We start from the raw sequence: 26,679 nt of genomic DNA, 5'->3' as shown, positions 1-26,679 counted from the left end.
GAATCTATGCTCATGTGTCACCTCAAATGTTATGGTCCATACAGAAATTTCAATATAGTTACCATACATTAAATATGCACCTGTTTTATTGATTTTGTTCTATTGTTCAAATTTGGTATCGAATTTAACGCATTTGTTCTCTACTTACCAATTTCTGTCACCATATTATGTGTTAAGGTTGGTGTCATCGTCTATTACATTTGCTGTTTTTAGGTTCTTGTCCTCGCAACAACGGTTTTGTACCATTGGTTGAGTAAATTAAATAGATAAATCGGATCAACCCGGTTTACTATCAGTCCATCACATATGGCACCGTTTCCTATGTCAATCTTTTTCTCAGTGGATAAATTGAACATGTTTCACTGCAAAGACATGTTGGGCTAAATCACACAGTTGACCTTGATTTAGCCTTGGTGACGCTAAAATTAAACCGGGATTTTTCAAGTGGGAAACTGAAGCTGCTTATTAGATTTGCACTTTAAGTTTAAAATGTTAGATTTGCACTTTATAAACAAAAATAATGAAAGAGTTCGTGACATTTTTTTGTTTTGACTTAAAACTTCAGATGGAAGCACAGAAGAGTTTATTATCTCTGATAAGTTCGTAACATAATTGCACGCAATGGAAACGAAACTAAATTGGGCCAAACCCATTAATTGAAAAAGAGACACCCAACATTACGGAACTACTTTCGTCCATTAGAATGTTTAATAATGGACTAAACCCATTTTAATAATAGAAAAGGATTTTTTTTTTCTTATGGTTTACTTCATTGTTACGTTCTTTCGTTTTGGTATCAACTTTTTTTTTGGGTATCAACACAACTTGCAAACAATGAGACAATTAAATCAACTCATGTCATGATGGCTGTGACCAAAAAACGCATTTCGAACTTCAAGATGAATGTCACAAACGTAAGGCTATCGCTGATCTATTTACAAGGCAAAGTGTTACTTAAAAGTCGTGGCATGTTGTGATAGAGATGAAGATGAAGAAGAATGGAGGAAGAGACAGACCACAGACATATCGTCCATGGAGATTCCTCGTCTCTTTTTCTTCCAAGCCCGAACTGCTTGCTCTACTAACCGCTTAGCCGCCTTTGGCCGCTCAGCCGTGGAGGAAACAATCTCTACAGCCTCTTGGTTAGAGATCACATCCCATATCTGTTATATTCAATCCAAAGAAATGTAAAGATTGGTTAATAACTTTGCTGATAAGTAAATAAATTAGGAGTGTGTACAACTCGGATGATGATTGTAAGTATTTACAATGTAAAGATGATTGTAACCAATATATATTAGGTTTGTAAGTATTTACCCCATCACTAGCCAAGATGATGAAGTGGTCTTTAGTAGAGATATGCCTTTGAGTGACTTCAGGGACTGAGACCAATCCGTAATCTTTGATACAGTAGTCACCGAATGCTCTCGACATTGCGAGCCCCGGTGTTTTTGCGTCCGGCTGCCACACCCGGTGTACTCCAGGCTCATCTTCTAGACAGAAAACCCGCCCTTGGCATCCAAGTATCCGCTCCTTCTCCTCTATTTTTTTTTCAAAGCAAAACAAATTCAAGAATTACGAATCAAGAGTTTACCACAATAAGATTCATATTTTGTATGCAACTCTGAATAGTGAATTCTAGGAACATGCATGGAATCCGAGTTTAAGAAGGATTAAGAAAACTAACGTGGTAGATTCGGTTTGAAATCAAGGGTGAGCTGAACCGCAACCAAGCTTTCCTCGTCCGAAACCGTGGCTAGTACTGCTCTTGAATCGCCTACATTCGCTACATAAATAACGTCACCCTACATACGCCAAAACAAAACCATTAATCAGTGAACATACATACATATATATATTCACAAAAGAGTTAACTAAGTAACTAACAATAGGAAACTATTCATATTAAGTCTTACCTGTCTGACAATTGTTAGAGATGTTGAGCCGCTGTAGTAAGCATCGATCTTGCGGTGATGTTCAAGCTCCTGATCAACCTTTGCACATGTTTTGAGATAAGACTGCTTCCATATGTCGAATCTCGAGAGCTTTTTATTAGAGCCTTCGAGATCTAGTGTGGCCTGAGCAAGAATATTTTGCCAGTTGCAGAGAAGCGATGAAGGCATTGAGTTTCTTACATGTTTGGATACATAGTGACCCCATGGACCGTGTCCATCGAATATCCCGCAAAAGATCATGTCTTCTTGGCACCCAAATCCCTATTTACGAAAGATAAACGAGATTCTTACATAAGTACTTTTTCAAAAGATAAATATACTCATTAACGTGGTAAATAGCATAACAGATTATAAAAATCTAGCTGCTGTTGAGTTGCTAACATCAAAAAGAAGCAAGCAAACTAGCAAACAAAAGCAAACACAGAAAGAAAACACCAAATACTAACTTAAGAGAGTAGTAATGTACCTCCCAAACGAGAGCACAGTCCTGGTTAACGCCTTTTTCGCCGCGTTTGGAGAAAATAGAAGCGGAGTTATTAGAACCTTGTGCATTAACATAACCAGAGGATTTCAGAATCAGTTCTTTCTTCTTTGCGTCTTTAGCCATATCATCAGCAGCTTCCTTTGCGTCGCTGTTTCCATTGTTGTTCTTCACTCTCTTTATCGAAAATGTTCGAGCTAACCCATTGAACATCGAAGAGAAATGCCCCATTTTTTAATCAGCCCAGAGGATGAAAATATCAAGAAACAACCACTTGTTATGCTTTTTGATCCTGAATCTGTTAAAAAATAAAAACAAGAAACAAGAAATTGTTTAGAAACTTGGATATAAAATACAAGTGTTTAGGGTGAGATAATATAATGTCAAAAGTAGAAAAATAAATTCAGATTTTGCGGAAAAACAGAGGTTAAAACTTAAACGTAAGAAGATGAGTCATAGTGTTATGAATCTAAACTACCCAAAAAATAAGTTTAAACAGCTTTAGTGGAATATTCGTAAGTATGACATGGAATTCCATTGAAACAAGTTTCTGAGATTTATCTTTTTCATATAAATATGAGAAAAAATGATTTTTGACGTGAAGGGAAATCGAGTTTCTGTTTATAGAAAACACATCTAGAGATATTTCTTAATAAGGAAATGAAAAAAACAAGTTGCAAGAATCCAAGATTCTTCTCTTTTGCTTTTTCCAGGAAAACTAACACAACTTTCTCAGCATGTTGTTGCTTAATACAATATATTAATATATGAATACCCAAAAGGGTAAAGAAGCAAACACACTTAATCTCCACAGATTTGCTTCAAAAATTAGTTTAAAGCTTTTCTGATTTTTATAACCATTTTGGATAAGATAAAATTTCTAAATCTTTACTGAGTGAGAAAAAGAAAGTAGAAGAACCCAAGAAAGGTGTCTCTTAAGCTTTCATTTGGATCTTCATTTTCTCAATCAGATTCTTAATAGATGTATAAAGATAGAGAAAGAGAGAGAGACCTTTGAAATGTCACGTAAGGATGAAGCGCCGGAGGTATGATGTAAGCTCGGGAAAAAGCTGACGTAACACCTCAACGGTGAAGAAGATTTAGCTAATGGAGCATCGATGAGAGAAAAATATATCAGAATCCATTTTAATGCTCCAAAGAGATTTAAATGAAACAATTAAGGAATGGAATTGAATTTTTAATTAAAAGTTTTATGGTACGTTTGTTCCGATCGCTGTTCATTTTTTTTTCTTAATCTTGTGGTAGGAGAAAGGACAAAGAAGTAGCACGACATCGTCTTCGGTTTGGTCTTTTGTGGTTGATATTAAAAAACTCATATTATTCAATTATTACGTTTCTCCAAGATATTTGTAGCATATGTATGAATTCAAATGTACCACAAATATTATTCAATATAATTACATTTCTCCACGATATTTTGTTGATTATGATGATTTATTTATATATATGTTCTCAAAGGAAATCAGTTTGAAATTTAAATTGGTTGATTCGAACAATATTATATAGGTATATAAGAAACAGCGACGACTAAGAAGTTAAACAATTTTCTCAAATTCAAACTGTTTAATTTGAGATATTATAAAATTTTAACAAACATAAAGAACTTAAACAATTTAAAATGGTGTCGAGATTTTGTTGTACATTTTATATGATTAAAATATTAATATCAGAAAATGTGTAAATGATGAAATGGGTTATGCGATGGCTGGCTAGATGTGTCCCAATCGTTATATCAAAGGCCAAATAAAGCAGTTCCAAAAAAAAAAGAAAAAAAACAGAAAAACTTCACAGTTCTTCAAGAATAATAATCAAATATTTTCTGATAATTTTATATTATTGTTATTCTTCACTTATTTTATAGCTGATATTTTTTCTTTCTTCAATTGCAGAAGTCAAACTTACGTAATTTTTATTTATGCATAAGATAAAGTGATATACATCTTTAGCATTATCCGTAGAGAATGTCAACAGTTCCGTTATGTGTTCTTAACTATTTTATCAAATTATGTTGTGTGTTTAATCATTATTCGAATAATAGCAAGAACAAATGTTCTTAATTAGTATAAAATTAGGTAAGCGAGAGATACAAAACAATAAAATTGGGCAAGCAAGTAAAGAAAATCAAATTCGATAGTTGGAGAATTCAATCATACATATATAATAATGTTTGATAAAAAAAACATATATAATAGTGTTATCATTGATATTAGGGATTATTTATTGTAAAAAATTATTATGAAAGATATTGCTACTTTTTTATATGGCATTGCATCATATGATTATCGTGGTAACTATACTCTGGCATGTTAACGACATCAATCTAAAGTAAAATATACACAATATTGTTTGGGAGTGAGTATATTTAAATACGCGAGCATAGTTGATGTATTATATATGCTTGAATAAAATATTAGCAAATTTGCACACATCAAAAAACAATAATAAATTATTATCAATTATTTTTTCCAACCAAACAAAATTTAGGTCAATATCCCATACTACTGTAATTTTTAAATTGTATAACTTTCACTCTGCATATACATATGTCAGTTTCATTATATTAATTTTGTAAGTACATAAAATCTTCTACGATCACCTTCAGATTTATATGCCTTTTTCTTATCAAAATGAATTGTAGGCTTTGCGGTAAAGAACACAATCATACATTAAGATTATGGTTATCAAACAAATAAATAAATAAAATAATAACAGTACTAATCTAAAACTAGTGTCACCAAAAATAAGTGGTAGAATAAGAGGTAGAAACAAGAAAAAAAGTGTTCTAATTAATATTTACTGCAATATAGTGAGATTTTTTTTACCTATCAGTCTTTTTATGATCGATATAGTTTGTATAGGATTCGGTGAATTAATGAAAAGAGTAGGAGATATCCCGTGCTTTAAGCACGGATCAAACATTTAAAAAAAAATTATAATATAATAATAAAAGTTATTGTTATATTTTTTTTAAAAAATATTTTGTTTGGGATAATATTTATTTTTAATTATTCTGTAAATTTATGAGTCTATTTGAATATTAATTATTTTAGAATATTATAGTATTTTATTTTTGATATATTATTACAGTTTTATATTGTTTGTTTGTTGTATTTGCATCATTATTTTGTGAAATATAAAATAGTAATTTTAATATTATAATTGTGAGAAAAAAAAATTATTAATTTATTATCTATTTAAATAAAGTTTTACCAACCGGCCAATGTAGAAATTAAAACACACATTTTTCATAGATTGGGTAATATATCTTCGTTTTTAAAAATTTCAAATCACAACATATGCAGAAAAAAATTTGCATTTTATTAATCATAAGTATTATATGAAAATTCCAAACAATTTGTAAATAAAATAAAATAAAGATGACAGGAGAATCATAATTTGAAATCTTAACAAAATCTTCGAATTAGTTATTAAAAATAATTATATTGTATACTTGATATAAAATCTTAGTTTTTAAAATTCTAATTGGTTTATATTTAAAAAAAAAAATATTTACTAATTTCGTCCATAATTTATTAGAGAGAGAAAATATTTTTATTTTTATTTTTTTAAATTTTTAATATTTGATCTGTGATTGTTTTTTATTTTTTAATTAATTATATTTATTTAAAATTAATTAATTAAGCTTAATTAGATTTTTTTAATGGCAATTGAATGTAATTTTTTATATATATGAAGGTTAATTTTATATTTGTACTTCTCAATTAATATAGTAGGATACTAGATATTAGTTAAGATATTTTAAAGTTTTTGATTGTATTTGGATATGGATTTTGACTACCGACCATATAAGATGGGTAGAAAAAGCATGAAGCCATAGAAATGACTTGACAATAATGCTCTATCTAACTTTTAGGAAAGTCTAATATAGAAGAAGCCACTGATTGTTATTTTTTGCTTAACTCAAGCATTGCTATTTGCATCAACAAAATACTGGTAATTGTAATTCCATCAGAATTTTTCATCAACGTTTAAAGTTATTTTCTATAACTTGGAAAATCAATCAAAAAGACCATTAAAGAAAAAACACTGCTAGAAATAACAAGCAATACACGTAAAAATGCAGACTCTATATCAATTTTAAAATAAAAAATAATCTCGAAGTTTAAATATATATATAGATATATATATATATATATAGTATCTGCTATAAATATATCAATATTTAACACATTAGATAATTACACAGAATTTTAAATAATAAATCATCCATTTATATTATAAAAAAAATAAATAAAATCTTTTGATATATCAAAGTTTTACAAATTTTTCCGATATTTATGGTACTTAAACTATGTATTTTTTTGGTTGTATAAACATCAATTCATAAATTAGAAGTCGATATCGAAAAATAACATTGTATATTGATAAATCAACGCTCCCATAACTGTTAGTGATAAAGACAAAATCGTCTAAAATCACTTACACTCGATTTTGTCTCTATAACTGGAGCACCATCTTGTCATTTTCATAAATATAAATTTTTCTTTGCTGTAAGATGTAAATTTCCTAGATATTACATTGAAATTAAGATTAGTTTTATATTTACTGGTTGAAAACCATATATGTTTAGTATTTAATCTTTCTCAACAATTAATTTAAAAAAAAAAAAACTCACCAAAAAAAAAGAAAAATATCACTCTCAGAGATAAATCATTGAATTCAAACTCAAAAACGAATAATTCGAACTAATCATTTGCATAAGTTATTCGAATTTTGAAAGAGCCAATTTATCTTAATCTTTTTATGTATAAAAAATCGAATTGAATGGTTTGCACGCTAGTATAATAACAATATATATAAACGTATTGGCTTAGTAATCATTTAACTTCAACATGCGAACTACAAGTACAATTGCTAATTAAAAAAACAACTGATCGAGTACTTACCTAAATGGGTAAAAGCTAATGGAGAAAGCCAATTTGAGTAATGCAAAATACATTCTAGTATACTACTATTAAAGTACGTAGGTCGCGCGTACACGTTTTACATAAGGGAACCTAAAGCATAGATAAACAGTTTTATATAAAGTATACAAAATATAATATTGGACATGTGAAATGGGCCATGTTTGATTGTACCTAAATCATTGAAACTATAAAAGTAATACTTTATAAAAGGTGCATATATCTATATAATTAATAGATTAACATCGATTTAGTGTACTATTTCAAAAAGCTATATAAATAATCATCAAATCACATAGAAATATCTCAAACAACAACATTGGTTGTTTGAACGTTTACAAAGTGTAAACATATGCAATAGAAAGCTCACGAAAAAAGAGTTGATTGGTTTGGTTCGATTCGTTATTATATCATCATGAGTCTTATATTCCGGTCTAATCAAAGATATTTTTGATTCGCTTACTACTACATTCCGGTTTGGATCACAAAGGGAATGAACCGAAATTGGAAACCGTAACGTGAAAGGTCGCAATAATAATAATAGTTAGACGCCGTGACGAAATTGGACGTTGAAGGTTCTCTATCGAGTTTCACATTACTAAAGAAGGGGAATAAGTCAGTGGGACAATTATGGGGACTGTGGTTGTGACCGCTTGTGACGGTAGTGGGACCTAAAAAACACGCATAAGAAAACAAGAAACACTGATTCTTCTGTTCTGTGTATTGGTTGGATGATATGAATCCCCAATATGTCGGCAACAATCATGCAACACCAAATCTTTTTCTCTGTTTATAATAATTTTTTGACGTTTTGATTGTAGTAAATAAAGAAAGGGGTTTTTTGACAGGTTGGATAATTGAATTTTCAAACCATTTAGCACATTCAAAGGTTTAAAAAAATATATTTTGTCAGTTTTTATACATACACAAATAGTCTAGTGTGTATTTAAAAACAGTAACATACTAAAAATAGACCAAAAGATATCCGTATCTTTCCAATCTTGTGAAACTAAAAGAATACGTGTTCGGTGTTCTTATTAGATCTGAGCCGACGTGGTAATGAGTCATATGACCTATGCATGAACACGTGATGAGAGAAATAGAGACTCACTAGCTAGCTACTCCACCAAGAGACCTTTTTGGTGTGGCCGTGTGAGGGGAGAGAGGCTCGATTAGTGATCGGTTCCCATTTTTGTAGGGAAGTTTTACAATTCGGCAACCGAACCTAGTCTAGAAGACTAGAACCATCACATGATCACGATAAATTCGGTTTTCGCAGGGCCCACTCGTGAGCACAACCTTTCAGAACTTTTTGGATAAAACGTTACATTCTAGGACACATGGCACATGAGAGGCGGTGCACCCGGCTAAGTCACTCTCAAGTTTTAAGTAGAGAGTCTCATCACAGCCTTTTAAAGATTTTCAAGCGGAAGTTACAGAACAATTTGTTGGTTTTAAAGTATTTTTGTGCTAAAATAATGAATTGTATTTGAAATATTTTTTGATGATTAAAAAAAGGGAAAATGTTATTTAAACTATGAACTTTTAAATTTTGGTCATTTAAATTATGAATTTTGTTGTAGGCCATTTAAAACATCAATTTTTGTTGATTAATTTTTTTAAATATAAAATTTCGTTGACCAAGCTAGAAAAGACATAACGTGAAATCCGATAGTTGACCTACTAACAGACGTTACTATGCCGTTAATCACTCCATTACTAACAAAACGACGTCGTTTTGATGGAAGGTTTAGTTCGAAAAAATGTCATTTAAACCATGAACTTTTAAATAAAGGCCATTTAAATCATGAACTTGTAAATGTATGTCATTTAAACCATGAACTTTCAAATTTCTGTCATATAAACCATGAACTTGCACTGGACGTTCGGTGAAAACTAGACAACCTGAAAATTTTGGTTATCGAAGCAAACCAAAAAAAAAAAGCCTAACCGTTCAGCGCAATTGATTTGGATAATCAGATTTTGGTTCAGTTCGGTAATCGGACCGATTGGTTTATTAGAAACCGCAGAAGTATATAAGCCTAATCGGTTAAACCATTTAACCCTAGTTTAGTTTCTCTCTTCTTTCTTCGACTCTGCCTCATGATGAGATTCTGAAAAAGAGAAAGAAGAACATCAATTCATCATTCTTTTTCGATCTTTGTCATGTATTTTGTGTATTTTTGTATTTGTATTGAGTTTTTTTTCATTTATTAGGACACTACGCTAGAGTTTGAAGGATTGACTAGAGTTTGAAGTATTGATCACATTTTTCATATATTATGGTTTAAATGACATAAATTTGAAAGTTCATGGTTTAAATGACATACATTTACAAGTTCATGGTTTAAATGGCCTATATTTAAAACTTCATGGTTTAAATGATATTTTTTCGAATTAAAACTTCCATTAAAACGACGTCGTTTTGTCAGTAATGGAGTGATTAACGGCATAGTAACGTCTGTTAGTAGGTCAACTATCGGATTTCACGTCATGTCTTTTTTGGCTTGGTCAACGAAACTTCATGTTTAAAAAAGCTAGTTAACAAAAGTTGATGTTTTAAATGGCCTACAACAAAGTTCATGGTTTAAATGGCCAAAATTGAAAGTTCATGGTTTAAATGACATTTTTCCCATTAAAAAAATACTAGCTATAGTTTACTAATTAACGGAAATATATATATATATATATATAAACTAGATACTGGAAGAAAAAAGAATGTAAATAAAGTTACATGGATATACTCTTAAGCATTGGATTGGTTAATCCGAAAACTGTATAACAGTTTTGGTGTGGTCGACAAATAGGAAACTAAGGGGGTGTTATTGGATTGTGGTTTTTAAAAGAATCTGTTAGATTTAGAAATCTGGTGTTATTCAATCGTGTATTTAAAAAAATCCATTAAAATCTAGGGTTATTCAATTTCCATTGGATTTTGTGTTTATTTGGATTTGAACGTATTATGATTCTAAAATATGAAACAAACACAATACTACACTTTTGTCAGGGATTTTTTTTTTTTCTCCCCCTCTCTATAGCCTTCGTGTTTGATTTTGGAGTTTTTTTTTTCTCTACTCGTGTTTGATTTGGAATTTGAGAGCATGATTCCCTTTGTTCCTTCACTTCTCATGCTTCTGATTGAAAATCTCTGGATTTGGTTTTGTAGTTTTCTCGATCGGATTTAACTATCTTCTCTTTGTTTCTTTTACTCATTCAGTGAGAAGGAATCGTCTTTCATGTATTCTTCTGTGTAATGGCGAGGTATTCTGTTTATTTGTCAGGAATCAGGATTAACTTTTGATTCTCTGTTATTAAATTCATAGAAATCATAGTTCACACCAAGACCTATAAAAGCCTCGGTGGTTGTTAATTTAATTTAGTTTTGGTGTAGAACTTCAAGTGCTAGCTGTTCTGCTTTTGCTTTACTTAACCATTTGATTCTACATATCTCTATTGTCTTTGAAACATAGACGTTTCTTAAAACTCTTAGCTTACACTACTGATGCATATCTGATCCAAGATATTAAACCCCATGTTAAGATCTCATAATGCCACTTTGTGAAGCTTGTATCTCTCTGAATGTTGTGACTTTCTGTGGAATAGGATTATGTACCCACTGTTTTCCGATAACTTAAGCGCTAATGACTAATGTGATTGTTAACTAGGATTGTGGGATATCGCAGGCACTGTCAAATATTGGGGATCAGATCTTCTTAAATAGTAGTAGTAGTAGCAGCTATTGCTTTGGTTTTGTAAACAGGTCAGGAGGATTATAACAGATTGAGACCTTTGAGTTACTGCGAGGAAGAAGATGGTAGACACTATTACATAATTATTGATGTTGGGAAGAGTTTTAGAGAGCAAGTCCTTCGTTGGTTCACCTTCTATAAGATTCCCCGAATCCATTCTGTTAAGCCCTTTTATTTGCTATTTTCTTGAATTCTTGCAGTCTGAATTGAAATCTATGCTGATTAATGAATTGTATGGTTTGTGTAGATAGTTCTAACCCATGAGCACGCAGATGCTGTTCATGGTTTAGATGATATTCGATCTATTCAACCTCGCGGTTCAACGCTCTTACGTCTTGAACGAAGAAGAATCCTCAAGCTCCGACGATGGTCTCTTCTGTTCACCAACTCGTCCGCACTAAACTCCTTCACCCTTCGTATTCTGGAATTTAGAAGACGAGGACCACTTCAATGACGAGTTACGTCGCCTCTTGGTGCTGGTACCGGAGGAAATACAAAGGACACTGGAGGAGCACTCTGAGATTAGTGAACTCATTAAGATAGACTTGGATCCTTTTTGAACTCATCGATATTTTATTTTTTTCTTCTTAATATTTAACTTCAAAAAAAGAATCTATAACAATCACCAAAAATATATTAATAAATGACATTCAAATCCACGTTATATGCATTCTAAAATCCACACAAATACATTAGACTTTAAAATCCACTATTGTCACATATTAATTCAAATCCATTAAAAACCTTAATTCAATAACACTCCCTAGATTTATTTTTTTTGTGAAAAGAGATCATGGAAAATGAAATGTTGAGTGAGTTTTTATTACTGTTGAGCGATTTTACTTTTTTTTTTTGGGCCAAACTGTTAACTGATTTTTTTTAATTGCCTGATTTATGGGGTAAAAAGAGAAAACCCGAATGTTGCATGATCTTGAAGCAAAAAAGCCCATTAGATTAGCAGCACAAGCCCTATAATAATTAATTATACACATACACCCATGAAATTGAGGTGGTTTTTTTCCAGAACCGGTTCAGTAAACCGACTTCATGAAATTGATATTGAGATTTCGTTGGGTTCGATTTACTCGACACACAGACCAAAACATCAAAACAAACTTTGCAAAGAGATGAAAAAGAAACAAACTTACCTGACTTGAATTCGAGCTGTGTTGAATCTAATCTCGTGTATATATATCTCGACAAAGTTGTAGGTGTTGAACCAGAAAGTAATTTGAGCTGACAGTTATAAAAAAAGCATACAATAGAGAAGGAAACGATCAAGAAGCAAAAGATCTTCTGGATTAGGTAAAAAAAGCAAAGAAATTTAGGGGAAAAAAACGACAAAAGAGCTTAAACCACATGATTGTTTGTTGGTACCGACGAATCATGATTTGATAATTACCTTGGTCAAGGGGCAACCGGGCAAGAACAACGAGTCAACATGCGGTCGGTTTGTTTTTTTATTGCGTACGTGTTCACTTCACTGTTCATACTTAAGCTAAGCTATGGACAAACGTGGGCACGTACCTCACAAGAACTCATAGAAATTAAACAATATATATTCATAGGAACGTTGTACTTGAACTGATTATGATTTTACTTTTTTTGTTATATCATCTTCGAATTTTAGATACTAGAGCATACGGAGCATCAATCAAAAACTCTGTGCCTTCATGTTCAAAAACAAGAGCACTAGCTTCCGTTTCATAACATCCTCAAGATATTAGAACTGTGGTCTTGTTAGACAGAACAAATTGCTAACCAGGTATGATAGACTCATAGACTTAACCGTCACTTGCAAAACTGTGGTCTTGCAAACAATACAAACTGCAAAACTGTGGTAGCAGTTATATTTTCAAGTTGCAAAATTGTGGCAAGTTAAACCAGAGTTTTGCCACCTCTTGGACAAAAAACTAGTTCTAACAATATCATCTGTCCGAAGCCGCAACAAGAGCATCTGACATAAGTGTCAGGTAACTTGCTTATCCAATCCTCTTCTTCTCTTGCACTACACTTTTGGCATAATGCTTCTCTTTCGAAAAGCTCTTCCTCCATTACATCCATTCGTAAAATTGACAGAAGATTTCACAGAAACAAGGTTCAATTACTCAATTAGTTTACTTGTCTGCATTAATTATGGACATTTTACATTCAATGTCTATTGCATAAATACCCTTAACGGGCCTTAATATAGTAGTTTGATCAAACTCAAATTTAAGACTCAGAGAAAAAGTAAAGAAGCCAAGACAATGTTAGAAACTTGAGAAAAAAAAAATACATTCATACTTAGCAAAACATACAATTCAAATGATGATAACAAAAACTGTCGACTTCTTACAAACCCTAAATCTAAATCGGTCACAACAAAGTTAAACTAACAGAGTTAAAACTCATAATCTAACATTCATAATCATACATAATAGAAAATAATAAACCATTGACCTAGTCAAAGACCTAATTCAATTGTAAGAAGAGAACATCATTGGATCAGCAAAAGACTACGGAGTTTGATTCCATCCCGCAAACTGATCAAAGTGGACAAGTGGTGGGGATTGTGTCTGCATCTGAGGAGGAAACACCATGAGAAGATCAAAGTCGTTACTTCTTAGACAAAGTCATCGATCGATGGGTCAAAGGTAGAAACAGAGTGAGGGAGTTGACAGAAGCTACCGTTGTCATGGTTATAGAGAAAGACTGAAACTTTGCTCTGATGTTGTTGAGTCAATGATGGCGTCGATAGGTCTTGCTCTGTTTTTGACACACCACTCATCAATGATGGATCTGTTGTGAAGAAGCCGGCGGAAGACACCACAGGGTTCTGATCGGGTTCTGTCTGGTTCTGTAACCGAAGAAGCTTATCTTGTAACAACCGTAGAGCACTCTCTAACGAAGCCTCCATCTCCAAGACTTTCTCAGAAAATCTGTGGTCCTTGTTATCAAAAGATGTCTTCTTGTCTTTGAGGGTCTTCTTATTCAGAAACAGAGAAAGGTTTGTGCTTTTCTTGCGTCTCTCTATAGTTTAGTTGGCTGAATCTCTCCGCCATGTCTCGAACCTTGGATTGATCTTCCGGCCATATCTTGACGAGTTCTCCGTCACGGCCGTAGTATATAAGACAGACTTCGATATCGCATAGGATTGAAAGCTCGGAGGCTATCTTAAACATGGTCTGTTCTCTCAAAGGAAGGTTTGTTGTCTTCTTTGAAACGGAAGAGAGCGAGGGTTGTTTCTTGAAACATCTTCGGTTTCTCACCGACAACAAATTCTTTGTTTTGTCCTTCGTCAACATTGAAGAAGAAGCCATTGTTTACAGAGAAAAACATAGAAAAGAAGAAGCTTTAGCTGCTTGGCAGAGAGAAAATAAAGAAGGAAACTCTTTGAGATTTGAGAAGAATTAGTGTAAAACACGGTTGAGGGCTATTATATAGAATTTGATTTCCATATATTTCCTTAGTTATAATTTCAATCTAACCGTTGTAGAATTAGATTTCCATATTCGAGGTTTAATTTCCTTTTTTTGTTTGTTTTGAAGTGTATCTTCGTTAAATGATATGATGATACACATTTACTAATTTAACCGTTTATATTAATTGTAGTTTCCCTTGTTTTCGTTTGTTGTTACAATCTGAATGAGATTCGGTTTCCATTTTACTAAAATCAATCACAAGTGAGCAAAAAAGAAAACCCTACATTGCTCTCACAAGTTTTTTTTTTGTTTTCTTTTTATTCATCATTAGCTCTCGATCGTCATCTCACGTTCATCAGCGACGAAACTTTTCTCTCTATGTTCAAATTCACATTCATCATCTCACATTCTATTTCGTTTCAATACGTTCAAATAAAATTATGTCATACACATTGATATTCATATTAATTATATAGTAACGAGACTAAGATAAAAACATAGAATCGAATATGATTCTTCCTTTACCTAAACCCAAAACTTAAAAATTAAAAATGTCACACAATTTATTGCTAAATCTCATTTGAACATAAAATGATATATTTATATATATATGTCATAGCAATTTTGAATCTATTGAGTCACTCACTTCCCCCTAAAACTGAGAAACAAAACATGTGATTCTCGAAATCCCAATACATACCAACCACCATGCCAGCCACAAGCTCCCTCCTCTTAACAAATTCTTTGATCCAAGACTCACGCATAGCGAAATTTTTTTCGTGTGGGTGTCTCCACAATGAAACAAAATGGATAGTGTTTGTATCAAGATCTTTCACAAATAAATTGAGCTGATAAGTCAGATAATTTGCGAGCAATATGTCATGTTCTGAAAAGTATCTCATCAAAAGATCTTGGATTTGCTCATGTGGAAGTTGTAATATGCCTTCCTCCAATATTTCATGTCTTGTGAGGGTTTTGAGGATTTCCCAACGGAAAGGAGTTATGGGTCGAATCTCGACTTCTTGAGGAAACAATGGATAGTTAGGATATGTCCTATCAGCGTTTTCTTCTTGGTGTTTTGTTTGAAGGAAGGTGTAGAACAACGTTTTGATCATGTTTAAACTAGTTAGAAGATAAACTTTTTGATAACCTTGCTTAGAAGGAGCATAGATTATTTTATAAGATTGTATGTTAATTATGTCTTGGTGGTGAAGAAAATTAGGATGTTTTTTTATACCCCAAATGATAAGAGGAACTAAATTTGCTTTTGGATTTGGAAGAAGTTGATGTGTTTTTATATAGTATTAAATGTTAAATGACATTTATCTATTTAGGCATCAATATGGATACCATATTTGAATTACAGGGGTGATATTGTGACAGCACAACTGCACTATACAGTAAAACCTCTATAAATTAATATTCTATAAATTAATAAACACTATAAATTAATAAATTTTGCTGGTCCCAAGTCGGGCCAGTGTAAAAATTAACAATATTCGATAAGATAATAAGATAATATTTTTTTCGAAATCTCCTTATAAAATATGGTCCCAATAATATCATAAATTAATAATTATGTAAATTTATATATATATATATATATATATATATATATATACTGATATAATAGTGTATGTTTCTCCTAAAGCTCAATTCTATAGAACAATTGTAATGTTGTATTTTCAACCTATAATAATATCTCTAAAATATTTTATAACATGTCATACAAATAATTAAAATTTAAAGTTTTAATTTTTAGATATGCATCATTTACAATTTGATAATTTGACAGATTATTAAAATAGGAGAATTGATATTATTATTCATAGATTTGAATTTATGTGTCTCATGTGTATAAGTCAATTTGTCTATAATATTTGTAATTTATTGTAAATAGTGCTTTCTAAATATTACAAGTTCAATTCCTAAACCATAAAATTTATAACATCCGAAAGTTTAATCTTATTTTGCTATAGTTGTTCCAATTCATAATTTTTTAACAAATAAACAATTAAAAATATATCTATAAATTAATAATTATTAATTTACACTATAAAATAATAATTATTAATTTATAGATAAATTAATATCACTATAAATTAATAAAATGTCTTAGTCCCAACATTATTAATTTATAGAGGTTTTACTGTATTAAAATGTAATGTATGTGTGAGAAAAAAAAAAGATGTATACATTTTTTTCCATTTTATGAATTTATCTTCATCTATTTTTGGAAAAAAACATTTAAGAAATATAAAGTACATATTATTTTGTTCTCATCTTATTTATATGTTTATAGTTAACACTAAATATTGTGAGTTCAATTTAAAGAAAGCAAATTATAATTTATTATGAGTTCAATTAAAAATAATATATTAGTATCTTTGTTGTCTCAAATACATATTAAAATGAGAAATATTTAGGTCTCACCAATATTTTTAAAAAAAACACATTTGGCTTAAACAGTGTGCAACTTTCTCACATTTCACATTTACATCTTCAAAACATAGTTCTGCCAAATAAACATCATTCAGAAAAACCTTCCAACAAATTAAATATCGTTTACAAAACCTTGCACGGAATGACTGCATGTTTTTAATTATAGCTAAATTAGAGAAACTTCACGCTTAATAGTTTTTAAGCTTTTAAGAATAAAATAAATATTCAGCATAACATTTTTATCTATGTTGATTTTCCGCTATTTAATGATTCAAATAATTCTATTATTCGGCTATTCATATCGGGCAACAACATCTTATCATGACCATGAATTGTGATGTGTCTTCATCAGCACGGGACAAGCTGTGAAATCCTAAAATATCGACTAGGTCTGACCAATAGTTGAAGTTAAATTTATGATTCGGTTTTATCCTAGCCTTTGTTTCTAGCTGGTTAGCGATTCTTGAGCAGCAGACCTTTCTGTTTTCTCCCACATTTTGTTGTCCTTATGTAGTGTGTGATCACAATCATTTTTGAGCTGCTTAACATGCCTTGTCGAATCTAAGTTAAGCACCAGAAAAAAAAAAAAAAAAAAAAAAANAAAAAAAAAAAAGATGTGGCTCGAGCGATCCCTTTATCTTGTCCTCGCACACTCTATCCCGACCATGATCAGTATTATTCAGTCACCTCAAGTGGGTTGTGGTTCCAATGCAAAAAACCTTGGTTTGTTAACAAAGTGAATTGCAATGAAACGATTAATGCCGAGTCTAAGAATACTGGCCAACATGGACAGAATCTGTAGTTTCATTGCAAACCAAAGGCCATTATTTATTAACCAATATTCTCGACGACCAATATTAGAGTATATCATTGTCAAAAAAAGAAAAAAAAAAAAAAAAAACCAATATAGTATCTTGAAGATTTTCCACTGTCCAACAATGTCTATTGTATATTAAAACTCTTAATATATGTCAGAAACTTGAGAAAAAATACATCCATACTTAGCAAAACAAAGGATGATAACAAAAATTGTCGACTTCTAACAAACCCTAAATAGGCCACAAGAGATTTTTTGCTAACAGAGTTAAACTCATAAACTAACATAATAAAAAACAAAAAAACGTAGACCTAGTCAAAGACCTAATTCAATTGTAAGAAGAGAACATCATTGGATCAGCAAAAGAGGACGGAGTTTGATTCCACCCCGCAAACTGAACAAAGTGGACAAGTGGTGGGGTTTGTGTCTGCATCTGAGGAGGAAACACTATGGAAAGATCAGAGTCGTTACTTCTTAGAAAAAGTCCTTGTGCCCCAAGTGAAGCAGTACTCATCGATGGGTCAAAGCTAGAAACAGAGTCAGGGAGTTGACAGAAGCTACCGTTTTCATGGTTATAAAGAAAGACTGAAACTTTGCTCTGACGATGTTGTTGAGTCAATGATGGCGTCGATAGGTCTTGCTCTGTTTTTGACACACCGCTCATCAATGATGGATCTGTTGTGAAGAAGCCGGCGGAAGACACCACAGGGTTCTGATCGGGTTCTGTCTGGTTCTGTAACCGAAGAAGCTTATCTTGTAACACCCGTAGAGAACTCTCTAACGAAGCCTCCATCTCCAAGACTTTCTCAGAGAATTTGTTGTCCGTGATATCAAAAGAGGTCTTTTTGTCTTTGAGGGTCTTCTTATTCAGAAACAGAGAAAGGTCTGTGCTTTTCTTGCGTCTCTCTCTATCGTTTAGTTTGCTGAATCTCTCCGCCATTTCTCGAACCTTGGATTGATCTTCCGGCCATGTCTTGATGAGTTTTCCGTCACGGTCGTAGTATATAACATAGACTTCGATATCGCACAGGATGGAAAGCTCGGAGGCTTTCTTAAACATGGTCTGTTCTCTTGAAGGAAGATTTGTTGTCTTCTTTGAAACGGAAGAGAGCGAGGGTTGTTTCTTGAAACATCTTCGGTTTCTCACCGACAACAATTTCGTTGTTTTGTCCTTCGTTAACATTGAAGAAGAAGTCATTGTACACGTTGTTTGTTTACAGAGAGGGAAAAAAAAGTAAAAGAAAGAAGCTTTAGTTTCTTGACAGAGGAAAAAAAAAGGACAATCTTTGAGAATTAGGGTAAAACACAACACGGTTAAGGGTTATATATAGAATTTGATTTCCATATTTGAGGTTTAATTTCCTTTTTTATTTTATTTTAAAGCGTATCTTCTCTTCATTAAATGATGATGATACACTTTTATTAATCTAAACGTTGTAATATATATATATGACAAGAAACCATCATTGTTTCAGTTTTATCATACTAAAATCATATTTTAAGTTTCCATTTTGTATATGGACGAGTAGATAAGGTGCTGAGAAATTTTCCTAGTACTTAATCGTCTGTATCTTTACCTTGTAGGTTATGTATGCGTATGACTACGAAGACAAAATAAACCAAGCTGTATTTACTGGATTGCAAGGTGGTCCACATAATCACACAGTTACGGGTCTAGCAGAGCTCTGAAGTAGGTTCAGTCATCAACTTTGTTTTGAAAGTGTGTTCCATTGTCTAATAATATGTACAGATGAACTCCAATCACTAATGTAATTAAGTGCTAATCTAGAATTATATTGGTCTTGTTAATGATCTTCCTGACTTGTCATTTACTCTATTGTAGGCGAGAACACCTGAGTATAAGGCCTACCAGGATCAAGTTCTCCGTAATTGCTCAAGGTTTGCTGAGGTGCGTTTTATTTACTGATTGCCGGTAATTAGTTGATATGCCTTAGATATACTGCCATGTTTGGAACAGCTGGGTATAAGACCTACCGTAACCATCTCACTTCTTTTTTAAAATATATAAAATGGCTTGGAATTGCAGACTTTGCTTGAGGGTAATATTGTCATTTACTTCATTAAGGGTAATATTGTCTTTTTACAATTGAGAGGTTTTGAGAAATTGTTTTGATGAAAAGGGGATATGAGATTTTAGTCCCAAAAGGATATGATTTAGTGTCTGGAGGCACTTACAATCATTTAGTTTTGGTGAATCTGAAAAGCAAGGTACTTTTTATTCTATCTTTTATTCCCTTTGATATCTAGATGGAATTGTTTGCTTTGGACGTACTAGTTTGCATATGAAAGGGTTAATCCCATTGGTAATGATAAAACTAAAACAATGATGGTTTCTTTGTTTCTCGTATCTGTTGTGTGATTTGATTTTTTTACTGACTATATGCTGACCAGGTTATAGCAAATCAAGTTAAAATGTTTGATTTTGTACTGTGAACCTCAGTAAGCAGTGCATAGTGTATACTTTTTCTCTGGTTACATATAGGATGATGTTGGGTTTTGCAGGGAATAGATGGATCAAGAGTGGAAAAAGTATTAGAATCAGTACATACTGCAGCAAACAAAAACACTGTTCCTGGTGATGTTTTTGCCATGGTCCCAGGTGGCATCCGTATGGATAAGGCTCTTAAAGGAACACTGAAAAAAATAACGTGTTAGTATATCGAAAAAGTAGTAGATGTTCATGCTTTAACTAGAAAAACGTGAATCAAACCAAAAAGATGAGTTCTTGAATTTTTTGGGTACCTATATTTCTTTGTTATCTGATCCTGCTTCAGTTTAGGATGTTACTTGAGAGTTTCATTGTTTCCTGTCACTCACTTAAGACATCTTTCCTTTCATGAAACATGTTATAATAGGTTTGGTGAACCACACACCATCATATGTGTTGATTTGTTGGCTCGATTCTTCAATTCTCTAATTTACTCGATCATTATGGATTCTGATTTGCAGAGGAAACCTAGAGCTGACGCTATAAAGGTTTGATTGATTCATGTGCTTGCCGAATTCCCGTGGCTATCTCATGCTTGTTTTTTGCTACTGAAATGAGTTGTCCTAAGAGTGATCGTAGGCATAGAAATGTTGTCAGTTACTTGATATTTTCTGCATGTATCTTCTTGGGGGTATCCATAAAGCATAACTTGTCTCCATATATCAAGACTGCCTACAAAGTTGCCTTTTTGCCCTGTCAAACATATTCTTATTTTGATTCTAGTTCATGAACATGAAACTGTTTTTAAGGCTAGATGGATCATGAGTATATTGTAACTTTGCCCATCATAATCTTTTCTTACGGAAGAACAGAACCACTATGACAGTTTATAATGGTCCAAGCTGAGTCGAGTCTTTCGGATCTAATTCGTGACAACAAACGAAAAAAGGAAAATTACAGTTACTGATATATATCTATATATCAACTAGTGTATACCCTGTGCTATGCACCAGAAAAATTCTTACAATATAGATTTGATAGTATTGTACATAGGTCAATCTTTTGTTCATATATTAACATTCAGTTGATGGTTTAGTAATCCATTAAATAAAAATGAACACAGTAAAATAATTCATTTAATACAGTTAATATAGTGATCTATTTTTAGATTTACGAAACATATTTGTTTGATTTCAAATATGAGTTAATTTTTATATCGAGCATATCTAATCTCTGTCTTAATACCTTCTTCAAAATTCCTAATACACTCTGATTAAATATCTTCATTGTAGTTTGGTTCATCTAACTTTTTTTTTTTTTTGGCATTGGTAGTAAATAGAAAAACATGTAACTGGATTTAAAATAAAAATGTAAATTATACTCGAAGATATTTTATGTATATAGATGATCTAAGATTTTTTGCTTTTATATATAATGAGCATACATATAACGTATAAACATGTTGACAAAAACTATTTTTTTTCGTCAAAAATAAATTTATATTAATGAATCTGAATAGTCTTCATACAATTGTTTTGAAAGCCAACATGGAGGAGTAAAACATTCAGAATAAAAGGATGATTGTAAGCTACCATATTTGGCAAGAAGATGAGCTGATTTATTACAAGATCTAGGACAATAAGCAAACAAGACATTATTGAACAGACTTGACTAGTAGATAGTATCCTGGTAGATAGCTTCAATCGAGATATCACAAAATTTTTTATTCACAATCTTGTTAAAATCTCACAATCTCCTTCAAAAATAACATTTCTTTGCCCTCGAATCCAACATTGTTGCATTGAAGTCAGTAACGCCTTAGATTCAACTTCCAAAGGTGAGGAAAGCAATTTCTAGTTGACTTGATCCCCAGTTTAGTGTAGTTCCATCATGTGTTTGAGTTATCCATCCGCTTTTTGCTTGGTTTGGTAGGTGGTCATAAGCTGCATCATAGTTGCATTTGATCGATGACGTATCTGGTCGTGTCCAATGTTGAGTGGTTGTACCGCATGATACTGTAGTAGTGTCCCCTGACTTGTCATTGTTTTGAATCCAATCTCGGACATCAGCCTTAGCTCTTAAAATTATATTATTCAGATTATCTTGTAAACCATTGAAGATGAAGTTATTCCGTGTTTTCAATATATGCCACAGGAGACAAAAGGGTAATAGCTTTGTTTGTGTAGATATCTCATCCTCTTGTTGGAGTTCAAATATTCTTTCTAACAATGTTTCACAACTTAATGATAAAGAACAGAGAATGGTCATTGGTATATTGGCTAGTTCCCATATAGATTGTGAATAGGGACATGAAAACATAACATGTTCAATGGTTTCATCATTCTGAAAGCATCTAGGACAAACTGGATCTAGATGCATTCCCCTGGTTTTTAAACGGGTAATGGTTGGTATAGATTTGGATAATACGCGCCATAGAAAATGTTTCACTTTGGGCAGAATGTTAAGTTTCCATATTTTGTTCTTGATTGCTACTGATCCATGGGGTACGGGAGGCAAGTTATTGTCTTGATTTGGGTTGTGCATTGATAACCAATAACATGATCTAACCATATAAATACCTGACTTTGTATAGTTCCATACTAACCTGTCTGCACATGATATTCTTGGGAGGTAGATGTTGAGTATATGATTCTGATCTTCCGCTTGAATAGTATCCGCAATAAGTTCTTTGTTCCATTGTCGGTGATTACCATTCTTTGTTATATAGTTGATGAGTTTTGTGTCTGCGTTTGGATCAATCGTGCAGATAGGTTTTGGCAGGTGAGTTGTTGTGATATTGTCATGGTTAACACGTATAGATTCACCATCTCCCAATATGTATCTCGAACCAAACTTAATTATTTTGAGTCCCTATAGTATTGAAGCTCATCCATATGACTGATTTTTCCTCTGTTTTGCATCCAAGATAGATTCATCTCTAAAGTATCTAGCTTTGTAAACTCTGGCAAATAAAGTATCAGGGTGTTGTATAATTCTCCATGATTGTTTTGCTAGTAAGGCATCATTAAAATTTGATAGATCCTTAAAACCTAAACCTCCTTCTTTTTTTGAGTGTTGTAAACATTTCCAAGCAATCCAGGGGATTCCTTTATCTTGATTATTTTTTTCCCACCAAAATTGTTGAATTAATGTGTCAATCTCTGATAAGACTCCCTGTGGTATTTTGAAACAGTTCATAGAGTAGACAGGCATGGCAAGTGCAATGGATTTGATGAGGATCTCCTTTGCAGCCGGTGATAGATATCGACCTATCCATGCTGCAGTCCGTTGTTTGACCTTATCGATTATATATTAGAACATTTCAATTTTTTTCTTTCCAAACTGTTTTGGTAATCCAAGATATTTTCCTCCTCCACCATGATTTGGTATGCATAGTATCTGCTTGAGTCTATTTTGAACTTGTCCTTGTACTCTTGAACCGAAAGTTATCATGGACTTACTAGTATTTATTTTCTACCCTGAATAATATTCATAAACATCAAAGGCCTCTTTGATCGCTCTGCAATTTCGAGAATTTGCTTGACAAAAGAAGAGGGAATCATCAGCGAATTGCAAGTGACTAATGGAAGGTACTCCAATTCCTATCTTAACCCCTCTAATATCACCTGACTGAACTCTCGTTTGTATTAGGTGGCTCATTATATCGGCACATAAGATAAACAAGTAAGGTGATAAGGGATCACCTTGCCGAATACCTCGTTCAGGAACAATCATACCCATAGGTGTCCCATTTATTAAGACTGAATAACTCACAGATTGGACTGTGGCCATTATCCAGTCAATCCATTTGTTAGCGAATCCAAATAACCGCATAGTGACTTCAAGAAAATCCCATTCCACTCTATCATAAGCCTTGGTGACATCAGTTTTGATTGCCATGTAGCTTTGAGAAACTCTCTTTCTTGACTTCAAGGAGTGCATAACCTCGTGTGCTATCATGATATTATCAGTTACTAAACGCCCCAGTATAAATGCTGCTTGAGTATCTGACACTATATCATTCAAATGTTTTTTCATTCTGTTGACTAAACATTTTGATATTATCTTATATAAAACATTACACAAAGCTATTGGGCGGAAGTCCGCCAATGTTATAGGTTTATCAACTTTGGAGATCATACAAATGTTTGTATGATTGAGTCCAGTTTTCATATAACTTGTTTCGAAGAAATCTTAGACTTCCTGAACGATGTCATTGCTTAGTATGTCCCAATATTGCTTGTAGAAACGAGCTGTTAATCCATCTGGATCTGGTGCTCGATCATCTCCAATGGAAGATAAAGCTTCATATATTTCATCTGATGAAAACGCCTTAGTGAGATCATCATTCATAGTTTGTGTCACTTTTGGGACAAAATCTCCAAAGTCAATGGGTGAAACAGGGATTCTGCTTGAAGTGTAAGCTTTTGTGAAGTAAGCTTGAGCTAGTCCTCCAATCTCTTGATCTCCTGTGTATATAGTATCCGTCTCATCCCTTATGCTGGAAAAGGTGTTTTTGGCATACCTTATTTTTGTGCTAGCATGAAAAAAGCAGTGTTACGATCGCCTAAGTGGAGCCATTTGTTCCGACTTTTATTTTTCCAGTAATATTCTTCATCACGGTAAGCCTTATGGAGTTGTCTTTGGAGCCTGGGGATTGATCGTCTATAATATCTGCTTAAACTACTCATAGCTCGATCTAACTTCGTTTGCAAGTAGTCTATTCTTTTTGCAGAGTTTAACTGTGCAGTATGTTTTTTCTTAGACATTGCTTTTCGACAAGATGTTATTTGGTCACAGATTGTGTAGTAATTGTTGACAAAAACTAAATATAACGTATAACTTCTTATATAATTTGAATAACCAAAAATAGGTCAAATCTCTAAACTAATGAATATGTTAAGTAAATAACCAAGACATGACCTAACCTTCTTATCAGTTGTAGTGGATCTTCCCCAATCTTTTACTTAATTCTTTGTGTTTCCTCTTTCATCCTTGATTACAAGTTTCTCTACATCCTTTTAATCTGCATCGATGCAGAAGCTTATCTCTAAGAGCGAGGATGAGATGAGATGCTGAAATACAAATCGTATGAAATCCATTAGAATATATATATGGATTTATAGACTTTAAAAAAGCAATATATACATTTCATAGGTTATGAGTAAACCTTCTTGGAATGCATATTGCTGAAATTATGATGAGGTAATAATTGATATTTTTTCTGATTTTCTGGTCTTGGTGTCTTAACCGGCAGTATATATGTTGACATTAGTATCCAACTCATGTACCACTTGGACAATAATATCTTCAAAGCGTCAGATGTTGTTGATGCCTTGTTAATCTGGAACTACGTATACCAGTCGTAAGCCATGTCTAATCCGATCATATCCATGTATAAATTTTTTTGTTTTTGAAAAATTTATATAATTTTAAGCTTTTAATGTTTATTTTATTATAATTTTGAATTTTAATATTTATTTATTTTAAAAAATATATTAAAATAATCTCTAATGTAAGTTCGCCTTAAGTCCCGAACAATATGGGCACGGCACTGAGTGTAGGATTATGTATGCGCCATTTTATTTCAAAAGCATATTGATCTTTATAGTTGTTTACCAAATCACAAGGATTCTTTGTAATTTTTCTCCCATTTTTGCTACATTTGATTGTTCAAGTAATTATTAAAATTATAGTATATGCATGCACATACTTTGATATCCAAAAGAAGATTGTATAATAAGGAATCCTTCTTTGTACACTCAATGCAACAAATTTGAGATTTTATCATAATGACACAATAAGAGCGGCCAAAACAGAGAAAGCTCTCGCAATATACAAATAACAAATCTTTTTGTCTCCTTCCTTTAAAAACTCTTTACAAAACTGGTGAGAAAACATGTTCATGTGCCTAAACTCAGTCTGCGTTTCCCATCTCTGGTTGGTCGCTGCGGCTGCGAATTTACTGTGTTAGGAAGTCTCTTGCTTGGTGCTGGGATCAGCGATGGAATCAAGCTTCTGTCACAAGCAAAAAAAAAGACAAAAGCTCCCAATTAAATCGATAAAATTAGCTGCAAACACTTGTAAAAGTATATATATCTTTTTTGTTACCTAGTTTCTGAGAGTTTAGCAGTTCTTGGCTGAATTTTCTTTGGTTTGGGGTTTGCTGAGGTTTGGACATTAGAACCTCTGGGAACATTCACTTGAACGCTCAATCGCCACAGCAAATCAGAATCTGAGCAATCGCTTGCTGTGGCTTCATCAGATTCGTTATCCGTAATACTCTGCACTTCGAAATCTTGTTTCCCACCATTTCTGTCGTTTGAAAGATCAAGATTAAGAAGATGAAGAGTTACATACAGTAAAGTATAAAATGTAATGTGAGTTACTTACAGTGAATGTTGTTGAGGGACCATTGACTGGTAAAACTGCTCAG

At 32.5% G+C, this 26,679-nt stretch overlaps 5 protein-coding genes across 5 annotated transcripts; all 5 read right to left on the bottom strand.

Annotated features, from left to right (window-relative positions):
• Nucleotides 841-3,733, bottom strand: LOC104707009 (probable protein phosphatase 2C 73). Its single transcript, XM_010423259.2, has 6 exons — nt 3,449-3,733; nt 2,422-2,734; nt 1,917-2,216; nt 1,688-1,805; nt 1,318-1,541; nt 841-1,163 (listed from the first exon to the last, which is right to left on the bottom strand). The coding sequence occupies exons 2-6, from the start codon at nt 2,665-2,667 to the stop codon at nt 951-953; spliced, it is 1,101 nt and encodes a 366-aa protein (XP_010421561.1). The 5' UTR covers nt 2,668-2,734; nt 3,449-3,733; the 3' UTR covers nt 841-950.
• LOC104709457 (agamous-like MADS-box protein AGL53) lies at nt 13,580-14,453 on the bottom strand. Its single transcript, XM_019229132.1, is given in 2 exon segments — nt 13,580-14,136; nt 14,138-14,453. Coding segments are annotated over 2 exon segments (696 nt in total). The 5' UTR covers nt 14,434-14,453; the 3' UTR covers nt 13,580-13,736.
• Nucleotides 15,174-15,673, bottom strand: LOC104709456 (B3 domain-containing protein At5g26805-like). Its single transcript, XM_010426068.1, has one exon. It carries the CDS (start codon nt 15,648-15,650, stop codon nt 15,174-15,176), a length of 477 nt encoding a protein of 158 aa, XP_010424370.1. The 5' UTR covers nt 15,651-15,673.
• Nucleotides 18,123-18,869, bottom strand: LOC104709455 (agamous-like MADS-box protein AGL93). The gene has a single exon (XM_010426067.2). It carries the CDS (start codon nt 18,852-18,854, stop codon nt 18,123-18,125), a length of 732 nt encoding a protein of 243 aa, XP_010424369.1. The 5' UTR covers nt 18,855-18,869.
• LOC104707008 (kinesin-like protein KIN-14G) lies at nt 25,976-26,673 on the bottom strand. Its single transcript, XM_010423258.1, has 3 exons — nt 26,637-26,673; nt 26,355-26,558; nt 25,976-26,261 (listed from the first exon to the last, which is right to left on the bottom strand). The coding sequence occupies exons 1-3, from the start codon at nt 26,657-26,659 to the stop codon at nt 26,147-26,149; spliced, it is 342 nt and encodes a 113-aa protein (XP_010421560.1). The 5' UTR covers nt 26,660-26,673; the 3' UTR covers nt 25,976-26,146.

This window comes from Camelina sativa, chromosome 8, assembly GCF_000633955.1.
Source record: "Camelina sativa cultivar DH55 chromosome 8, Cs, whole genome shotgun sequence".
In the NCBI taxonomy this organism is placed as follows: Eukaryota; Viridiplantae; Streptophyta; class Magnoliopsida; order Brassicales; family Brassicaceae; genus Camelina; species Camelina sativa.
Note: the sequence above shows the minus strand (reverse complement) of the source record. Positions and strands in the feature narration are given on the sequence as shown.

Bases quoted from the DNA above. Each gene is read 5' to 3' on its own strand.
- LOC104707009 (XM_010423259.2), bottom strand. From the start codon at position 2,667: ATGGGGCATTTCTCTTCGATGTTCAATGGGTTAGCTCGAACATTTTCG. The intron at 1,542-1,687 runs GTTAGTTTTCTT...AAAAAAAAATAG, and splicing joins TTTCAAACCGAATCTACCAC to AGGAGAAGGAGCGGATACTT. The intron at 1,164-1,317 runs GTAAATACTTAC...TGAATATAACAG, and splicing joins TCATCTTGGCTAGTGATGGG to ATATGGGATGTGATCTCTAA.
- LOC104709456 (XM_010426068.1), bottom strand. From the start codon at position 15,650: ATGATCAAAACGTTGTTCTACACCTTCCTTCAAACAAAACACCAAGAA.
- LOC104709455 (XM_010426067.2), bottom strand. From the start codon at position 18,854: ATGTTTAAGAAAGCCTCCGAGCTTTCCATCCTGTGCGATATCGAAGTC.
- LOC104707008 (XM_010423258.1), bottom strand. From the start codon at position 26,659: ATGGTCCCTCAACAACATTCACT. The intron at 26,559-26,636 runs GTAAGTAACTCA...TTCAAACGACAG, and splicing joins GTCCCTCAACAACATTCACT to AAATGGTGGGAAACAAGATT. The intron at 26,262-26,354 runs GTAACAAAAAAG...TGCTTGTGACAG, and splicing joins GCTAAACTCTCAGAAACTAG to AAGCTTGATTCCATCGCTGA.